We start from the raw sequence: 17835 nt of genomic DNA on the forward strand, positions 1-17835 counted from the left end.
CCTCTTGGATCAGTAGGACTAATATATTTAAAATGGAGATCCTATTAATAGCAATCTGTAGATCCATGACTTCCTTATCCAATTTCAATACAAGTCTTTACAAATCTTTTTTAAAAAAACCCTATCTTTAACTTCATATAGAATATAGAAGCACACACACACACCAGGATGCCTAAAATCATCTCTGATTATAAAATCAATGCTGTAGATAACATTATATTGTACCACATAGCTATAGTAATAAAAAGTAAAATATTCGTGCAAAAACAAAAGTATTGATCATTGATATAAAATTGAAGAAGTAGAAAAAATTACACCAAGAACTTTTCAGCATCCTCTGTCAGAGCCTGACAAATACAGAGGCAGATACTCTCAACCAACCATTGGACTGAGTGTGGGGGCCCAAGTGGAGGAGTTGGAGAAGGGAGGCTTGCATTTCGGTGGAGGGTAACAACAGTGTCAACCAACCAGACACCTGGAGTTCCCAGGGACTGGACCACCAACCAAAGAGTACACATGGAGGGACCCATGGCTCAGATTGTGTGTGTGGCTGTGGATGGCCTTGTTGGACATCAGTGGGAGGAGCAGCCCTTGGTCCTGTTGGGGTTCAAGGCCCTAATGTAGGAGAATGCCAAGGAGGGAAGTAGGGAATGGGTAGGTGTATTGAGGAGAACAATGACTTCCCTATGGTTCTAGGCAGAGTGCAGGGAACCCTAGGGAAGAAGGAAAGTATGGAATTATTGTAGGAGACAGTATTCAAGGACACCAGAACACAGCTTACAGCATCAATTAAGCAGGGCTACCAAGGGCTCATAGAGAGTAAAGTAGCAATATAGCTTACATTAGTCTGTGCTGCTGTCTCTGCAAATATGTTGTATTATTTTGCTTAGGGGTTTTCTGGAGGTATCTCTGACTCTTTTCCTTGTTCTTGAGACCCTTTTCTTCTTACTGGGTTACCTCATCCAACCCTGATACGGTTATTTGCACCTAGTCTTATCTCATCTTGCTGTCCCATGCTAGGTTGATATCACTGGGAGCCTGCTATTTATGAAGTAAAATCCAGGATCTGGACATCTGGAGGAGAGGTAAGTTTGGGGCTGGTGGATTTGTCAGATAGCAAGAAAGGAAGAAGTAGTTGGAATATGTTCAATGAGAAAAAAAATAAAGAAAAAAATCTGAGCATATGTCTTGTACATTAAATGGCATACACATGAACAGAAAATATATTTGTGGTCATAATGTAAACCACTATAACAATATTTTAAATATATATGTCTTGCCTGCGTCTATATAGTACATAGTGTCCATGACCAGTGCCACCAGAAGCCACAAAAGGGTGATGAATCCCCTGGTACTGAAGTTAAAGACAGCTGAGGTTCATTAAGTGGATGCTGAGAATCAAACCCAGGTCATTATCAGGTTCAACAATTGCTCTTACCAGGGGGCATTCTCTCTAGCTTAATGAACCACTTTGAAAAACATTTTTTCACATGGGAAAATGAACTCAATGTAATGCAACTAATATTTCTAAAGGAATTTCTAAAGTTATTAAATTCATTCTAGAATTTATGTCAACGAATACTAAGATTTTAGAAATGACGTATTATAACTTCCGATTTGAGTGTTCTCTTTTGTATAGGAATACAGTAATTAAGTCAATATGAATTACAGGTACACAAATAATCAAATAGGTGAATGGAACATCATGAAGAAACTAAAAAATAGACCTGCCCATGCATAATAGACTATGTTTCTAAGACAGAAAGTGTGTGTCTGAGAGAGAGAGAGAGAGAGAGAGAGAGAGAGAGAGAGAGAGAAGATGAAGAAGAAGCAGAAGAAGGAAGAGGAGGGGAAAGGAGGAAGAGGAGGAGGAGGAAGAGGAAGAGGAGGAGGAGGAGGAGGAGGAGGAGGAGGAAGAAGAAGAAGAAGAAGAAGAAGAAGAAGAAGAAGAAGAAGAAGAAGAAGAAGAAGAAGAAGAAGAAGACGACAAGGAGGAAAGAGAAAGAAAGAGAAAGAGAAAGAAAGAGAAAGAGAAAGAGAAAAAGAGAAAGAGAAAAAGAAAGAGAAGCAGAGATTGAAAATAGAGTATATATCACTATTGTTCTAGGGGTATTTTATTCGTTTCTAAAATTATGCTCTTAAATATTACTTTTTCATTAATACCTCTTCTGGAAGTATTTTTAAAAGAACGCTTTATATTCTATGATTTCATATAGGCAAATCTGTATTTCATGTCACACAGTTGGATTAAAAAGAAGTTGGAAAGAACCCAGATGCCCCTCAAAAGAGGAATGGATACAAAAAATGTGGTACATTTACACAATGGAGTACTACTCAGCTATTAAAAAGAATGAATTTATGAAATTCCTAGGCAAATGGTTGGACCCGGAGGGCATTATCCTGAGTGAGGCAACCCAATCACAAAAGAACTCAAATGATATGTTCTCACTGATAAGTGGATACTAGCCCAGAAACTTAGAATACCCAAGATATAAGTGACAATTTGCAAAACACATGAAACTAAAGTAGACCAAAGACCAAAGTGGGGACACTTTGCCCCTTCTTAGAATTGGGAACCAATCACCCCTGGAAGGAGTTACAGAGACAAAGTTTGGAGCTGTGACAAAAGGATGGACCATCTAGAGACTGCAATATCCAGGGATCCATCCCATAATCAGCCTCCAAACGCTGACACCATTGCATACACTAGCAAAATTTTGCTGAAAGGACACTGATATAGCTGTCTCTTGTGAGACTATGCCCAGGCCTAGCAAACACATAAGTGGACGCTCACAGTCAGCTATTGGATAGATCACAGGGCCCAATGGGGGAGCTAGAGAAAGTACCCAAGTAGCTAAAGGGATCTGCAACCCTATAGGTGGAACAACATTATGAACTAACCAGTACCCCGGAGCTCTTGACTCTAGCTGCATATATATCAAGAGATGGCCTAGTCCGCCATCACAGGAAAGAGAGGCCTTGCAAACTTTATATGCCCCAGTAGAGGGGAATGCCAGGGCCAAAAAGTGGGAGTGGGTGGGTAGGGGAGTGGGGAGGAGGGTATGGGGGACTTTTGGCATAGTATTGGAAATGTAAATGAGGAAAATACCTAATTTTTTTTAAAAAAGCCATATTAGTGTGGTTCAGTATTGTCTGAGGGTTTTAAACAGAACAGTGGACTTAGGATCAGAAGAATACTGTGTGAAGTGCAGTATACAAGCAAAATTATCAAAATATTCTCCTTGAATTTCAAGTTATAGCAAAGGATTATGGTTAGGCCACCTTCCTTTTCTCAGACAAATGTGATCAAGCTGTTGTAAGAAAACCAGGAATCCTATGTACTGTTCCTTTTCTCAGTAATATTTCTCTGCCTTTTAAATAGTAGTGTTTTGTAGCTAATTTTCATCATTTAAATAATGTTCACTGGAATTTGCACAGTAGCATCCATTCTTCTCTGAGTCTCCACTGATGATACAACTCAATCACTTCAAAGGAAGCAACTGCATCCTTTGTTAAGGTAGAAAGGGCATTGGTACTCATGAAGGGGAAGGAAGATAGGTATACAGAGGGCTGTTTAGCCCCTCCTACCAAAACAAATGACTCTTCATGAACTTAGCTAAAACTCCTTTGACATCTGTGATATAGTTTCTGTTGGTGACTCACCATGAGGAACATCTGGAGAAGCCAAACCCCACACTTCTGCTTTCATGGAGGTTTATGTTATGACTTATATCATTGTGGGAGGAAGCGTATTACCCTGTTGGCAAAAGTAAGTGGCAATATCTTCTTGCTCCAGGTTGCTAATGGTGAGAGAATAATCTGTTCCAGACCCACTGCCACTGAACCTTGATGGGACTCCTGAGTGTAATCTTGATGTGTAGTAGATCAGGAGTTTAACAGTTCCATCTGGTTTCTGCTGATACCAGTTTAAATAATTGCTAATGTCCTGACTTGCCCTGCAACTGATGGTGACTCTGTCTCCCAGAGAGGCAGACAGGGAGGATGTAGTCTGTGTCATCTGGATATCACATCTGGTACCTAGGAGTGGAGACATAATAAATACCCACAGAGTTAAGCAGGAAAAGAAAGGACCCCTCCAAAATTCCAGTCAACAAGAATCACTGTGCAACAGCAAAATTCCCATTGTAGTAAATTTTACCTTGAAAACAGAGCAACAGGAGACCAAGGAACTGAGCAGAGGACATCATGTCCAGGCTGAGTCTTGACTTCAATTACAATGGCTCACAATCTGACTGGTATATGAAAAAGTACCCAAAGATAGGAAGTGAGAGCATGCAAATTTTTGGGAACTATTTAGGGCTGAGCACAGCTGCAAGGCTAACTCTTCTCAGGACTTAGCACAAGCACAGTGACCCCTCTTTGCCCAAGGTCAGAGTGAACATATGGCTTTGGAGATCACACTTCATTTTTAAGGTTTTAAAATTACAGATGTCATTTTGAAGGTTATTTGAAAAATTCTACTATACATGAGCTCTAATTGTAATACTATATATCAAATATACATTGGGTGTAATATAAAAAACAATCTTGTTTCTAGGAATATTATTCAAACAGGAGATTATTAATCAGATTAATAATTCAATTGCTTTTAAAATACTACATATTATCCTTGTGAACCATTTGTGTGATTAGAGTAATCATGTCTTTTAATTAAGAGTATAATTTATCAGGACTCTTTTTGGTGAATTAAAAAGTAAGATTTAACAGAATTAGCCGTGTTTAATACAGTATAATGAGTAAATGCAAAATATGGGCACATATAATTCCTGATCCCAGCAACCTATATCACAAGGAATTCTTTGTCCACATGAATATGAAAGTATATTTATTCTCTTGGGAATAATGGGATGTACCCTTTGCTCAGTTTGGGATCATCTACTTAAACACTTTTCTTGTACTTGCTAATATTTACCACAATTCTTCAGCATACACGTTTGACTAGTGAAGATATCCTTGAATACTATAACAGAAAACACTGCTACTGGGTACTCTGGATGTTACATTTGGTTCCTACGATTGGATAAATAATGAATCCCAACAAAATTAAGCACAGTGTAAAAGGACATCCCTAGTATACCAGTCAACACTGATCACTGTGTTATGGATATGTTCCCATTGTAGTCTTTAATTGCTGAGAGGAAGCCCTCATGATCATCAGCTGTCCTGCCAGAGACTATTACCCACTGTGTAACCAGCCAATTAATAAGTACATGGGAGGGGGGTAGATTTTGTTTTGTTCACATTCTAATCAGCAGAAAATGGATAGCTCTAAGCACAACTGCAGGATCACTTATCTTATTAGCTCACCACAAGCTTTGTCCCAAGAATCCAGGCCAGACCACGGCAATACATATTTTTCTGCAGAGAAGCATTTCTTCTATAATAATCCTGCACTACTAAGAAAATTTTGAGACTATTTACTAAATTTATAGGGCACATAATAATATCCAACACACTATTTAATTGTTAACAAGTGGAAGTAGTAAAGAATACCATATTCAGTGAAAATACAGAAGATCATGGGGCTACTAAAATCTTTTACTCACCCTTCCATAAATCTGATTAGAAAAAAATTTGTATTTTAAGTCCAATGTTTTCTGAGTTTAAGATAATTTATTTTCTTAAAATAAAAAGGACAGTTTATCTGATCTATTTTAATGAACTCATAGGTATATTTTCGTAGCTTTAGAACTGTGTTTCCAGAAATTGAAAAACTTTCCTGCTGGAGCATAGGTGATACCATGCACTTTCAAAATATGACATTTACAGTTCCATTGTCATTTGACAGGATATCATTCATAACCAGAGACTAAAAGAACTATATATTTCCCTATGTTGGCGTCACTTATATTTAGTTGCTTTAAAGCCTTGAACTACTATTTATCACAATATAGGAGCATGAATGCTCATTGAGTGCTGCCAGACCTATTTACTTCAACTAAAAGCACTGTTTCTCATTACATGATCATCTTTTACACTATGGAGGTAGTTTTTTTTTTTTGTTTTTTTTTTTAATTTTGTGAATGGCAACATATCCTGACAATGGCACCATTTTCATTGAAAATTCAGAAACAAAGTCTCTGTCTCATATCAGTAGGTAAGTATACTCTTAAGGAAACTTGGAAGCTTATTATTGTTTGAAAAAAATGTGTGGTCATGAAATATCTCATATAAATGTATTTGGCTTGAATGTGCCAGACTCATTAATCATCAATGGAATTTGAATCAGGTATTTTAAACTCTTGTTTTAGAGCCTGGAGATTGTGGCAGTCTTCCATTTCTATTTGTTCCACAATTATAATTCTTCCATTCCTTCTGGCATTATATCATTTGCTGAACTTCTCTGAATTTGTATACTGAGGATCAGTAAGAAATGGTACAACAGAATCAGAGACACCTTTGAGGTACTCATCTCTCATACTCTCACAGTAGCTGTAGGACCTTGCTTAATTTAACACTTCTTAGTATTAAGGACTTAAGTTCTTGGAATCCCATACAGAAAGAATCCTATTCCATTTTCACCCATGTTAGGAGCATGGCACAGGACAGAAGGTTCTTCCTGAATATCTCAGTAGTAATCTAGCAGCATAGGCTGAATGTTAGCTTGTTGTGCCTTCTCTTCTAAAAGAAAGTATTCCACCTTTACCCATGCCTGTACAGGTGTGTTGGACTGAAATATACAGGTTGTGCATGGTTCCACTATTGCTGTAGACAGAACTGCCTCTTAAATAATGAGAATTTGTGTTAACTGTTTATCTTTAAGGTCTGACTTTTTCCATTGTTACCATTCTAACAATCTCTTGGCAATGATCATCAACATGACAATTTTATGTAGTTAAACAGTAAGATAAGGTAACAATATTGGTGTTTGTGTTACAAAATAGTAAGTTCCAAAATTATCAGTAAATATATAAAAGCAAAAAGTCAACTAAGAACATGATGGTGATCCTCCCAGTATTATGTGATAAAAGAGATTTTAAATTCTACATTCTCAATAAATACTAAACATCTGCATTCTAAATAATTATTTTAAAATAACCTTGAATAGTACAGTATAGATAGTATAGTATGGTATATATATTATAGTATAGTATAGTATAGATAGTATTTGATGTGAGAAGTAATTGGTAATCAAGGCAAGACCACAACTGACCTTTGACTTGAGACTTGCATGAATGGATTTCCCTAGGGGAAAATAGGCAATTTACAGACATCTGCTATTGTTTATAAAGAGCCAAGCATTAAGTAAGGAGAACGTTTGTGAGAAAAATTACATAAAATATCTGTCAGTTTTTAGCACTGGACAAAAATGTCATTAGTGTGAAATTCAGGATTAGTGATAGGCCCTGGGTACACAGGCTATGGCTTCCTAGGACAGAGTTATTAATTTTGTTAAAAAATCTTTGAAAAGGCTATGGAAATCTTGTAGCTGTGTTTAAAATATAGAAGTAGAAAACACACATTACTTCTTCTAGTGATATTTGAGGGATTTTACTCAGTAAAAGGATGGATTCAAGTTTAGGAAATATTCTATTATTTGTTGTTCCCAAAGTAAACATTAAAGAATATGATAAATCATAGGAACAGTCAATATATGATACATATTAGGTCAAACTCTGTAAACACACTCAGGTCTAAAAAATAAGACGCAGTATAACATTTGCTATGAACAGAGATCAAACAGATATTTTCTTACATTTTGATGCATGCACCTATTACAATGGAGTTTATTCAATCTTATATCTTTTCTACACACCCCTTTTCTCCCTCCAACTGTTAGTCTCTTTCCAACAAAAATGTGATGTTAGAACTTAGCAGCTTTACAGCAGAACTTCCAAACTCATAGATACTTTCAGGGATCCTGCAGGGGCACTGAAGCTGGGACATCTCTCACTTTCTTGAATACTGACAGGTTCCCCACAGGGACTTTGAAGGTTTAAGCTCTCCAACACTTGTCCACATTGACAGGGCACCTACAGCAATATTTGAGAAGAGTGGTCTTTCTCTCTGTTGAATACTGACATTAGCTCTACTGGAGCATTGAATGCATGAGCCTTCCTCTGGAAAGTGAGATAAGGTGAATAGACATTATTGTTAAGATCTTGGCATCAGGCATATGCTGGTCCCACTATCTTCTAGAGAGATTCCTGTAGGCTCTTGGTGTAAACTCGTCCAAATCTATAAAAATGAATACAAACGGGTCACAATTTTCTCATGTGTAGGCTCTGATTCTCCATAGAGGCCCTTCATTATCTCCCTCTTTCCTTCCTACCCTCCTTCCCTCTCTTCCTCCCTCTCCATCCTTCCTTCCTTCCTTCCTTCCTTCCTTCCTTCCTTTCTTCCTTCCTTCCCCCTCCCTCTTTTTCTTCTCCTTCCCCTTCCTCTTCCCCTTCTTCTTCCTTCCCCTTCCCCTTCCCTTTCCCCTTCCCCTTCCCTTTCCCCTCCTCTCGCTCTCTCTCTTTCTCTCTCTCTCACTCTCTTCCCTCTCTTTCTCTTGTGTTAGGGACTGAGCCCTTTATGAAGCCCATCCACTATGCTTTGACCTTCTGTCTATCTGTTCACAGCGTTGATAACTTATAAATGTTATTATAAATAACACCTCAGACTTCAGTAATCAATTTGAATGCCCTCTTAAGCCACAACACCACACCTAAAACCTAATAGTTTGTTTCTATAGAATAATTCATATCTCAATCATTTCATATGTACACATATGATAATATGTATCTATATATAACCCACGTGATAGTTGTCATATAATATCTGCTTAATTCAATTAATACGATTATTTTCACTTGTTCTGAGTTTCCTCAAAACAACATTACTTCCTCTTCTTTATGTTTTTGTTTGTTTGTTTTTGGGTTTTTTGGGTTTTTTTGTTTTTTGGGTTTTGTTTGTTTGTTTGTTTGGTTTGGTATGGTTTGGTTTTGGTTTTCTGAGACAGGGTTTCTCTGTGTTGCCCTTGCTGTCCTGGAACTCACTCTGTAGACCAGGCTGGCCTCGAACTCAGAAATTCACCTGCCTCTGCCTCCCAAGTGCTGGGATTAAAGCATGTGCGATCACTACCCGGCTTCTACTTTATGTTTTAAAAATTCCGTATGTATATGAAGAAATATAAAATTGTAAAATTTCCAGGTAAATAGAAGTAGTTAAATGTAGTTAGAAAAGATTATTTTTAAGGTTAACTTTATTGTTTTATGCTTAATCTGTAGTATTTGTTGAGTCCAGGAAATGACAAAGGACCATTACAGTAGAGACATGATAGAAAGACTCTAAGTAGGGGAGATAGAGCATTATTGATATGAAAGAGGAAAAGTGAATAATAGATAAGGGGAATTCAGTGAGGAGATACATTAGAAGATGGGACTAAGGAGATGACAAAAAAAATATCATTAAGAATTTATTTAAAAGGCCCTATAGCATTATTTGACAAGTTTCATGTATATTCTTACTAATACAGATAAATTTAAGTTGAGTTAGCCCACACAGTATATTATGTTCATCACAGAAGCTGTAGATAGATAAGGAAAAAGCCCTGTGCCAGGCTTCTTGAAATAACTCCCGTTGAGGTATAACAGATTGATCAAAGGTACAGTGGAGATCCTTAATACAATACAGGTGATTGGCATTGATCTTACTTGCTCTATTGGTTTGAATAGATCAAGTGTTTGAATACTGGATTCCTAGTTGCTGTCACTGCATGTCTTAGAAATGTGAGCTCTCTGGTAGAAGTATATCACTGGGAGCAAGATTTCAAATTTCGAAGCTATGAATGACTCTATTTTGTTCTTTATTTAATGCTTTTAGTTCCATAAATGTTCTCTCAGTGCTCATGACACCAAAGTCTTTTCTCCACTATCATGGGCTCATTATCAACTATCATGGAAAATCAGGAGCCATTACAGAGAAGGAGGCAGAAGGAATGTAAGAACCAGAGGTTGTTTATTATTCTCTAGTATTTTTATCTTTATTTATATAATGAAAATAATCTGTTTTATCTATAAACTGTTTGTGGTCCTGTCTTTATCAAAACAGTAGATTTCGTGGTGAGATAGTATTTCTAAAGACACAACAAACATTTGCTCAAGGATGTGGAGAAATCATGTCAAAATTGATAAGGGAGAAGAGAGACACTGATCACTAATTTTCAAAGTACTGAAGATATTATTGGCAGTGCTGAAGAGAAAATAACATGAACAGTCTAACCTGGCTGTGAACTGTGTAGCCTGCAATACTGTGCTTGACAGTAAGATATCCTCTAATCATGAATAGTAACACAAATATTACGGGGCATTCTTATGACAGTTAAAACTTACATTTAAGGCTGGCGTCAAAGAAGAAAACCCATGTTTGGTGCAGCATATCCAGCCAAGAACCAAAGGTTGAGGAGCTCGTAGGCCCCAGGTGCCAACCTACTATTATTATTTTAGTAAATGGATTCAGTGTCAAAATACTCTCTAAAATAGTTTCTTTCTACACACAGATTAGTGGGACTCACAATACCCATTAAAGACATTTCTATGTTCAATGGATCATGGCTAGCACAGAGACTCACAAATGGTCAAGATGTACAAATCTAATCTTCTTGATAATCTCAGGAGCCATTACAGAGAAGGAGACAGAAAGATTGTAAGAACCAGAGGTTGTTTATTATTCTAGAGTATTTTATCTATTAGGAAAGTTCTCTTTTTTTTTTTATTTTATTTTTTTTCCATTTTTATTAGGTTTTTAGCTCATTTACATTTCCAATGCTATACCAAAAGTCCCCCATACCCACCCACCCCCACTCCCCTACCCACCCACTCCCCCTTTTTGGCCCTGGCGTTCCCCTGTACTGGGGCATATAAAGTTTGCGTGTCCAATGGGCCTCTCTTTCCAGTGATGGCCGACTAGGCCATCTTTTGATACATATGCAGCTAGAGTCGAGAGCTCCGGGGTACTGGTTAGAGATGAAAGGATGGACCATGTAGAGACTGCCATATCCAGGGATCCACCCCATAATCAGCATCCAAACGCTGACACCATTGCATATACTAGCAAGATTTTATCGAAAGGACCCAGATGTAGCTGTCTCTTGTGAGATTATGCCGGGGCCTAGCAAACACAGAAGAGGATGCTCACAGTCAGCTAATGGATGGATCACAGGGCTCCCAATGGAGGAGCTAGAGAAAGTACCCAAGGAGCTAAAGGGATCTGCAACCCTATAGGTGGAACAACATTAGGAAAGTTCTCTTAATTTATTTTTGCCTGTTTAAAGAATGGTTTGTTAGATTTGTTTGTTGTTTCATTTGGTTATACTTTTATTTCTTTGTATATTCTAAATACTATTGTCTTGTTGAATGTATAGGTACCACTTGTTATGCTTCATCTACTCATGAATTGTTCAACATCCATTTCATTCAAAATCTCAGAGAATCTCCTATTCTACAGAGCTTAATTTCACATATTGCACCGCAACCCTGGTCTTGAAGCCTGTCCTCAATAAGCCAACTTGAGAGTAAAAATCAAAAATGAAAGTTTTTGGTTTTGTTGTTGTTGCTGTTTTGTTTGTTTTTTAACTAACCTCCTTTATTTACTTCTTTCCTGAGTACACATTTATGAGCTATCAGATACATACACCAAAAAAGCAGGATGCTCAATTTGAAGTAAATAGAATCATGAACTTCTGAAATGGAATGGCAGAATTGCCCATAAGGGAATTCACTCTAGAGACAACACTGTTGTTTCCATGGCAATGGCAGATTCATCTGCACACCTAGCCTTCTGCTCCTTTTATTCAGAGCAAAATCCCATTAAGCAGCATCCAGCAATATTAGCAAGGCAGAGACATTTAAAAAGTGATCTGGTAGCCACCATTCTGCTCACAGGCCTTTTATAAGCTCTGTAATGGATCTGTAAGTCCCTGGGGGCCTGGAGACTAAACCACCAACCAAAGAGTACACATGGTGGGACTCATGGCTCCAGCTGCATATTTAGCAGAGGATGGCCTAGTTGGTCATCAATGGGAGGAGAGGCCGTTGGTCCTATGAAGGCTCTATGTCCTAGTGTAGGGGAATGCCAGGGCCCTGAAGTAGGAGTGGGTGGGTTGTTAAGCTGGGGGAGGGGGGGTGGAACAGAGAGAGGGGGCTTTTGGATGGGAACCAGATAACATTTGAAATGTAAATAGAGAAAATATTTAAGTAAATAAGACCTTTGTAGGTTTAGAGAATTCTGAGGCATATTGAGGTTTGACAGTCACTGGATTTTAATGAAAATATTCAACTCCTTTGGAAAGTATAACACAGATATGACGAAAGCTGTTTCAGACAGATTTTTTTCCAGATGTTTTCCTGCAAAAATGGAAGTTTTATTCAATGTTGTCACATTGGAAAGTCAGACAAATACACACAGAGAACTAATTGAGTCCTTTTTTTTGGTCCTAGAATGAGATTAAAGATTAATTAAATAGATATAGAAGCAAAGATTTGTACGTTGAAGCAGCCCTGCTCAAGGTGTTGCCCTACCTAGCATTAACCATAGTTGGTTACATTGTCTTGCTGAATGTATAGGTACCACTAGTCATGCTTCAATCTTACATCCTGTAAGATACTAAAAAATCGTCTTTTAGTAGAGGAACTGATGCCACTCTTTCTTCAAGCATTAATTCTACTAGAAAGTCATATTTCTTTGTGATCCATACTCCCAATGGGTAAAAATTGTGGGAAAGAAGTTTTTCTTCAAATATCTTCATTCTTGTCATTCAAGGTAAACCATGTTGCACCCAAAGCAAGGAACATATAACTCAGCTTTGTCACCCCATGCAATCAGGTTTTGTTTGTTACTATATCTTGCTGACAGTAAAAAAACACCCCAGATAGCCGGCCACCTTCCTGGTGAGAGCACGGGGTCTGCCCAGCCTGAGAGGTTTGTGGCACAGGCGCCGGCGGGAGCCTTCTTGGCTCCGGGACTCCGCGGAGGGCAGGCTGCACGGGTGACCGTGTGGAATACAGAGTGCCAGCCGTTTCTGGGACGGGCGAGAGTCGCAGAGCTTCTGGGGCGGCGCCATCTTCACCTCCAGACAACCAGCCACCTTCCCGGCAAGAGCCACAGAGCTTCTGAGGTGGCACCATCTTCAGCTCCAGACGGCCGGCCACCTTCCTGGCGAGAGCCACAGAGCTTCTGAGGCGGCGACATCTTCGACTCCAGACAACTGGCCACCTTCCTGGCCAAAGTAACACAGCTTCTGGGAAAGATCCTGTTTTGGGCCTTCACCTTCAGCCAGGAGGAGGTCCAAACACCAGATAACTGTACACCTTCCCTGAAAGAGGAGAGCTTGCCTACAGAGACTGCTCTGACCACTGAAACTCAGAGAAGAGAGCTTGTCTCCCACGCCTGCTGATAGAGGGTAACAAAATCAACAGAGGAACAATCTCTTAACAAAGACAACTATAACAACTAACTCCAGAGATTGCCAGATGGCGAAAGGTAAACGTAAGAATCCTACTAACAGAAGCCAGGACCACTCACCATCATCAGAACCCAGAACGCCCACTTCGCCCAATCCAGGACACCCTAACACACCTGAAAAGGTAGACCTGGATTTAAAAGCATATCTCATGATGATGGTAGAGGACATAAAGAAGGAATTCAATAACTCACTTAAAGAAATACAGGAGAACACTGCTAAAGAGTTACAAGTCCTTAAAGAAAAACAGGAAAACACTGCTAAAGAGTTACAAGTCCTTAAAGAAAAACAGGAAAACACAACCAAACAGGTAGAAGTCCTTATAGAAAAACAGGAAAACACATCCAAACAGGTGATGGAAATGAACAAAACCATACTAGACCTAAAAAGCGAAGTAGACACAATAAAGAAAACCCAAAGTGAGGCGACGCTGGAGATAGAAACCCCAGGAAAGAAATCTGGAACCATAGATGCCAGCATCAGCAACAGAATACAAGAGATGGAAGAGAGAATCTCAGGTGCAGAAGACTCCATAGAGAACATCGGCACAACAATCAAAGAAAATGGAAAATACAAAAAGATCCTAACTCAAAACATCCAGGAAATCCAGGACACAATGAGAAGACCAAACCTACGGATAATAGGAGTGGATGAGAATGAAGATTTTCAACTCAAAGGACCAGCAAACATCTTCAACAAAATTATTGAAGAAAACTTCACAAATCTAAAGAAAGAGATGCCCATGAACATACAAGAAGCCTACAGAACTCCAAATAGACTGGACCAGAAAAGAAATTCCTCCCGACACATAATAATCAGAACACCAAATGCACTAAATAAAGATAGAATACTAAAAGCAGTAAGGGAAAAAGGTCAAGTAACATATAAAGGCAAGCCTATCAGAATTACACCAGATTTTTCACCAGAGACTATGAAAGCCAGAAGAGCCTGGACAGATGTTATACAGACACTAAGAGAACACAAATGCCAGCCCAGGCTACTATACCCAGCCAAACTCTCAATTACCATAGATGGAGAAACCAAAGTATTCCACGACAAAATTAAATTCACCCATTATCTCTCCACGAATCCAGCCCTTCAAAGGATAATAACAGAAAAAAACCAATACAAGGACGGGAACCACGCCCTAGAAAAAACAAGAAGATAATCCCTCAACAAACCTAAAAGAAGACAGCCACAAGAACAGAATGCCAACTTTAACAACAAAAATAACAGGAAGCAACAATTACCTTTCCTTAATATCTCTTAATATCAATGGACTCAATTCCCCAATAAAAAGACATAGAGTAACAGACTGGCTACACAAACAGGACCCAACATTCTGCTGCTTACAGGAAACCCATCTCAGGGAAAAAGACAGACACTACCTCAGAGTGAAAGGCTGGAAAACAATTTTCCAAGCAAATGGTCTGAAGAAACAGGCTGGAGTAGCCATTCTAATATCGGATAAAATCGACTTCCAACCCAAAGTTATCAAAAAAGACAAGGAGGGACACTTCATACTCATCAAAGGTAAAATCCTCCAAGAGGAACTCTCAATTCTGAATATCTACGCTCCAAATGCAAGGGCAGCCACATTCATTAAAGACACTTTAGTAAAGCTCAAAGCACAAATTGCACCTCACACAATAATAGTGGGAGACCTCAACACACCACTTTCATCAATGGACAGATCGCGGAAACAGAAACTAAACAGGGACACAGTGAAACTAACAGAAGTTATGAAACAAATGGACCTGACAGATATCTACAGAATATTTTATCCTAAAACAAAAGGATATACCTTCTTCTCAGCACCTCACGGGACCTTCTCCAAAATTGACCATATAATTGGCCACAAAACAGGCCTCAACAGATACAAAAATATTGAAATTGTCCCATGTATCCTATCAGACCACCATGGCCTAAGACTGATCTTCAATAACAACATTAATAATGGAAAGCCAACATTCACATGGAAACTGAACAACACTCTTCTCAATGATACCTTGGTCAAGGAAGGAATAAAGAAAGAAATTAAAGACTTTTTAGAGTTTAATGAAAATGAAGCCACAACGTACCCAAACCTTTGGGACACAATGAAAGCATTTCTAAGAGGGAAACTCATAGCTCTGAGTACCTCCAAGAAGAAACGGGAGAGAGCACATACTAGCAGCTTGACAACACATCTAAAAGCTCTAGAAAAAAAGGAAGCAAATTCACCCAAGAGGAGTAGACGGCAGGAAATAATCAAACTCAGGGGTGAAATTAACCAAGTGGAAACAAGAAGAACTATTCAAAGAATTAACCAAACGAGGAGTTGGTTCTTTGAGAAAATCAACAAGATAGATAAACCCTTAGCTAGACTCACTAGAGGGCAAAGGGACAAAATCCTAATCAACAAAATCAGAAATGAAAAGGGAGACATAACAACAGATCCTGAAGAAATCCAAAACACCATCAGATCCTTCTACAAAAGCTTATACTCAACAAAACTGGAAAACCTGGACGAAATGGACAAATTTCTGGACAGATACCAGGTACCAAAGTTGAATCAGGATCAAGTTGACCTTCTAAACAGTCCCATATCCCCTAAAGAAATAGAAGCAGTTATTAATAGTCTCCCAGCCAAAAAAAGCCCAGGACCAGATGGGTTTAGTGCAGAGTTCTATCAGACCTTCAAAGAAGATCTAATTCCAGTTCTGCACAAACTATTTCATAAGATAGAAGTAGAAGGTACTCTACCCAACTCATTTTATGAAGCCACTATCACTCTGATACCTAAACCACAGAAAGATCCAACAAAGATAGAGAACTTCAGACCAATTTCTCTTATGAATATCGATGCAAAAATCCTTAATAAAATTCTCGCTAACCGAATCCAAGAACACATTAAAGCAATCATCCATCCTGACCAAGTAGGTTTTATTCCAGGGATGCAGGGATGGTTTAATATACGAAAATCCATCAATGTAATCCATTATATAAACAAACTCAAAGACAAAAACCACATGATCATCTCGTTAGATGCAGAAAAAGCATTTGACAAGATCCAACACCCATTCATGATAAAAGTTTTGGAAAGATCAGGAATTCAAGGCCCATACCTAAACATAATAAAAGCAATCTACAGCAAACCAGTAGCCAACATCAAAGTAAATGGAGAGAAGCTGGAAGCAATCCCACTAAAATCAGGGACTAGACAAGGTTGCCCACTTTCTCCCTACCTTTTCAACATAGTACTTGAAGTATTAGCCAGAGCAATTCGACAACAAAAGGAGATCAAGGGGATACAAATTGGAAAAGAGGAAGTCAAAATATCACTTTTTGCAGATGATATGATAGTATATATAAGTGACCCTAAAAATTCCACCAGAGAACTCCTAAACCTTATAAACAGCTTTGGTGAAGTAGCTGGATATAAAATTAACTCAAACAAGTCAATGGCCTTTCTCTACACAAAGAATAAACAGGCTGAGAAAGAAATTAGGGAAACAACACCCTTCTCAATAGTCACAAATAATATAAAATATCTCGGCGTGACTCTAACTAAGGAAGTGAAAGATCTGTATGATAAAAACTTCAAGTCTCTGAAGAAAGAAATTAAAGAAGATCTCAGAAGATGGAAAGATCTCCCATGCTCATGGATTGGCAGGATCAACATTGTAAAAATGGCTATCTTGCCAAAAGCAATCTACAGATTCAATGCAATCCCCATCAAAATTCCAACTCAATTCTTCAACGAATTGGAAGGAGCAATTTGCAAATTCATCTGGAATAACAAAAAACCTAGGATAGCAAAAACTCTTCTCAAGGATAAAAGAACCTCTGGTGGAATCACCATGCCTGACCTAAAGCTTTACTACAGGGCAATTGTGATAAAAACTGCATGGTGCTGGTATAGAGACAGACAAGTAGACCAATGGAATAGAATTGAAGACCCAGAAATGAACCCACACACCCATGGTCACTTGATCTTCGACAAGGGAGCTAAAACCATCCAGTGGAAGAAAGACAGCATTTTCAACAATTGGTGCTGGCACAACTGGTTGTTATCATGTAGAAGAATGCGAATCGATCCATACTTATCTCCTTGTACTAAGGTCAAATCTAAGTGGATCAAGGAACTTCACATAAAACCAGAGACACTGAAACTTATAGAGGAGAAAGTGGGGAAAAGCCTTGAAGATATGGGTACAGGGGAAAAATTCCTGAACAGAACAGCAATGGCTTGTGCTGTAAGATCGAGAATTGACAAATGGGACCTAATGAAACTCCAAAGTTTCTGCAAGGCAAAAGACACCGTCAATAAGACAAAAAGACCACCAACAGATTGGGAAAGTATCTTTACCTATCCTAAATCAGATAGG

General features: G+C 38.5%; 1 gene segment (V, D, J or C) and 1 further gene; one reads left to right on the plus strand and one right to left on the minus strand.

The window, feature by feature from the left end:
- The window catches only part of Igk (immunoglobulin kappa chain complex), a 3171119-nt gene that overhangs the window by 1072587 nt on the left and 2080697 nt on the right, over positions 1-17835 (plus strand).
- On the minus strand, positions 3743-4208 carry Igkv10-96 (immunoglobulin kappa variable 10-96). The segment is given in 2 exon segments: positions 3743-4038; positions 4160-4208. Coding segments are annotated over 2 exon segments (345 nt in total).

The sequence above is a fragment of the Mus musculus genome, chromosome 6, assembly GCF_000001635.26.
Source record: "Mus musculus strain C57BL/6J chromosome 6, GRCm38.p6 C57BL/6J".
Classification (NCBI taxonomy): Eukaryota; Metazoa; Chordata; class Mammalia; order Rodentia; family Muridae; genus Mus; species Mus musculus.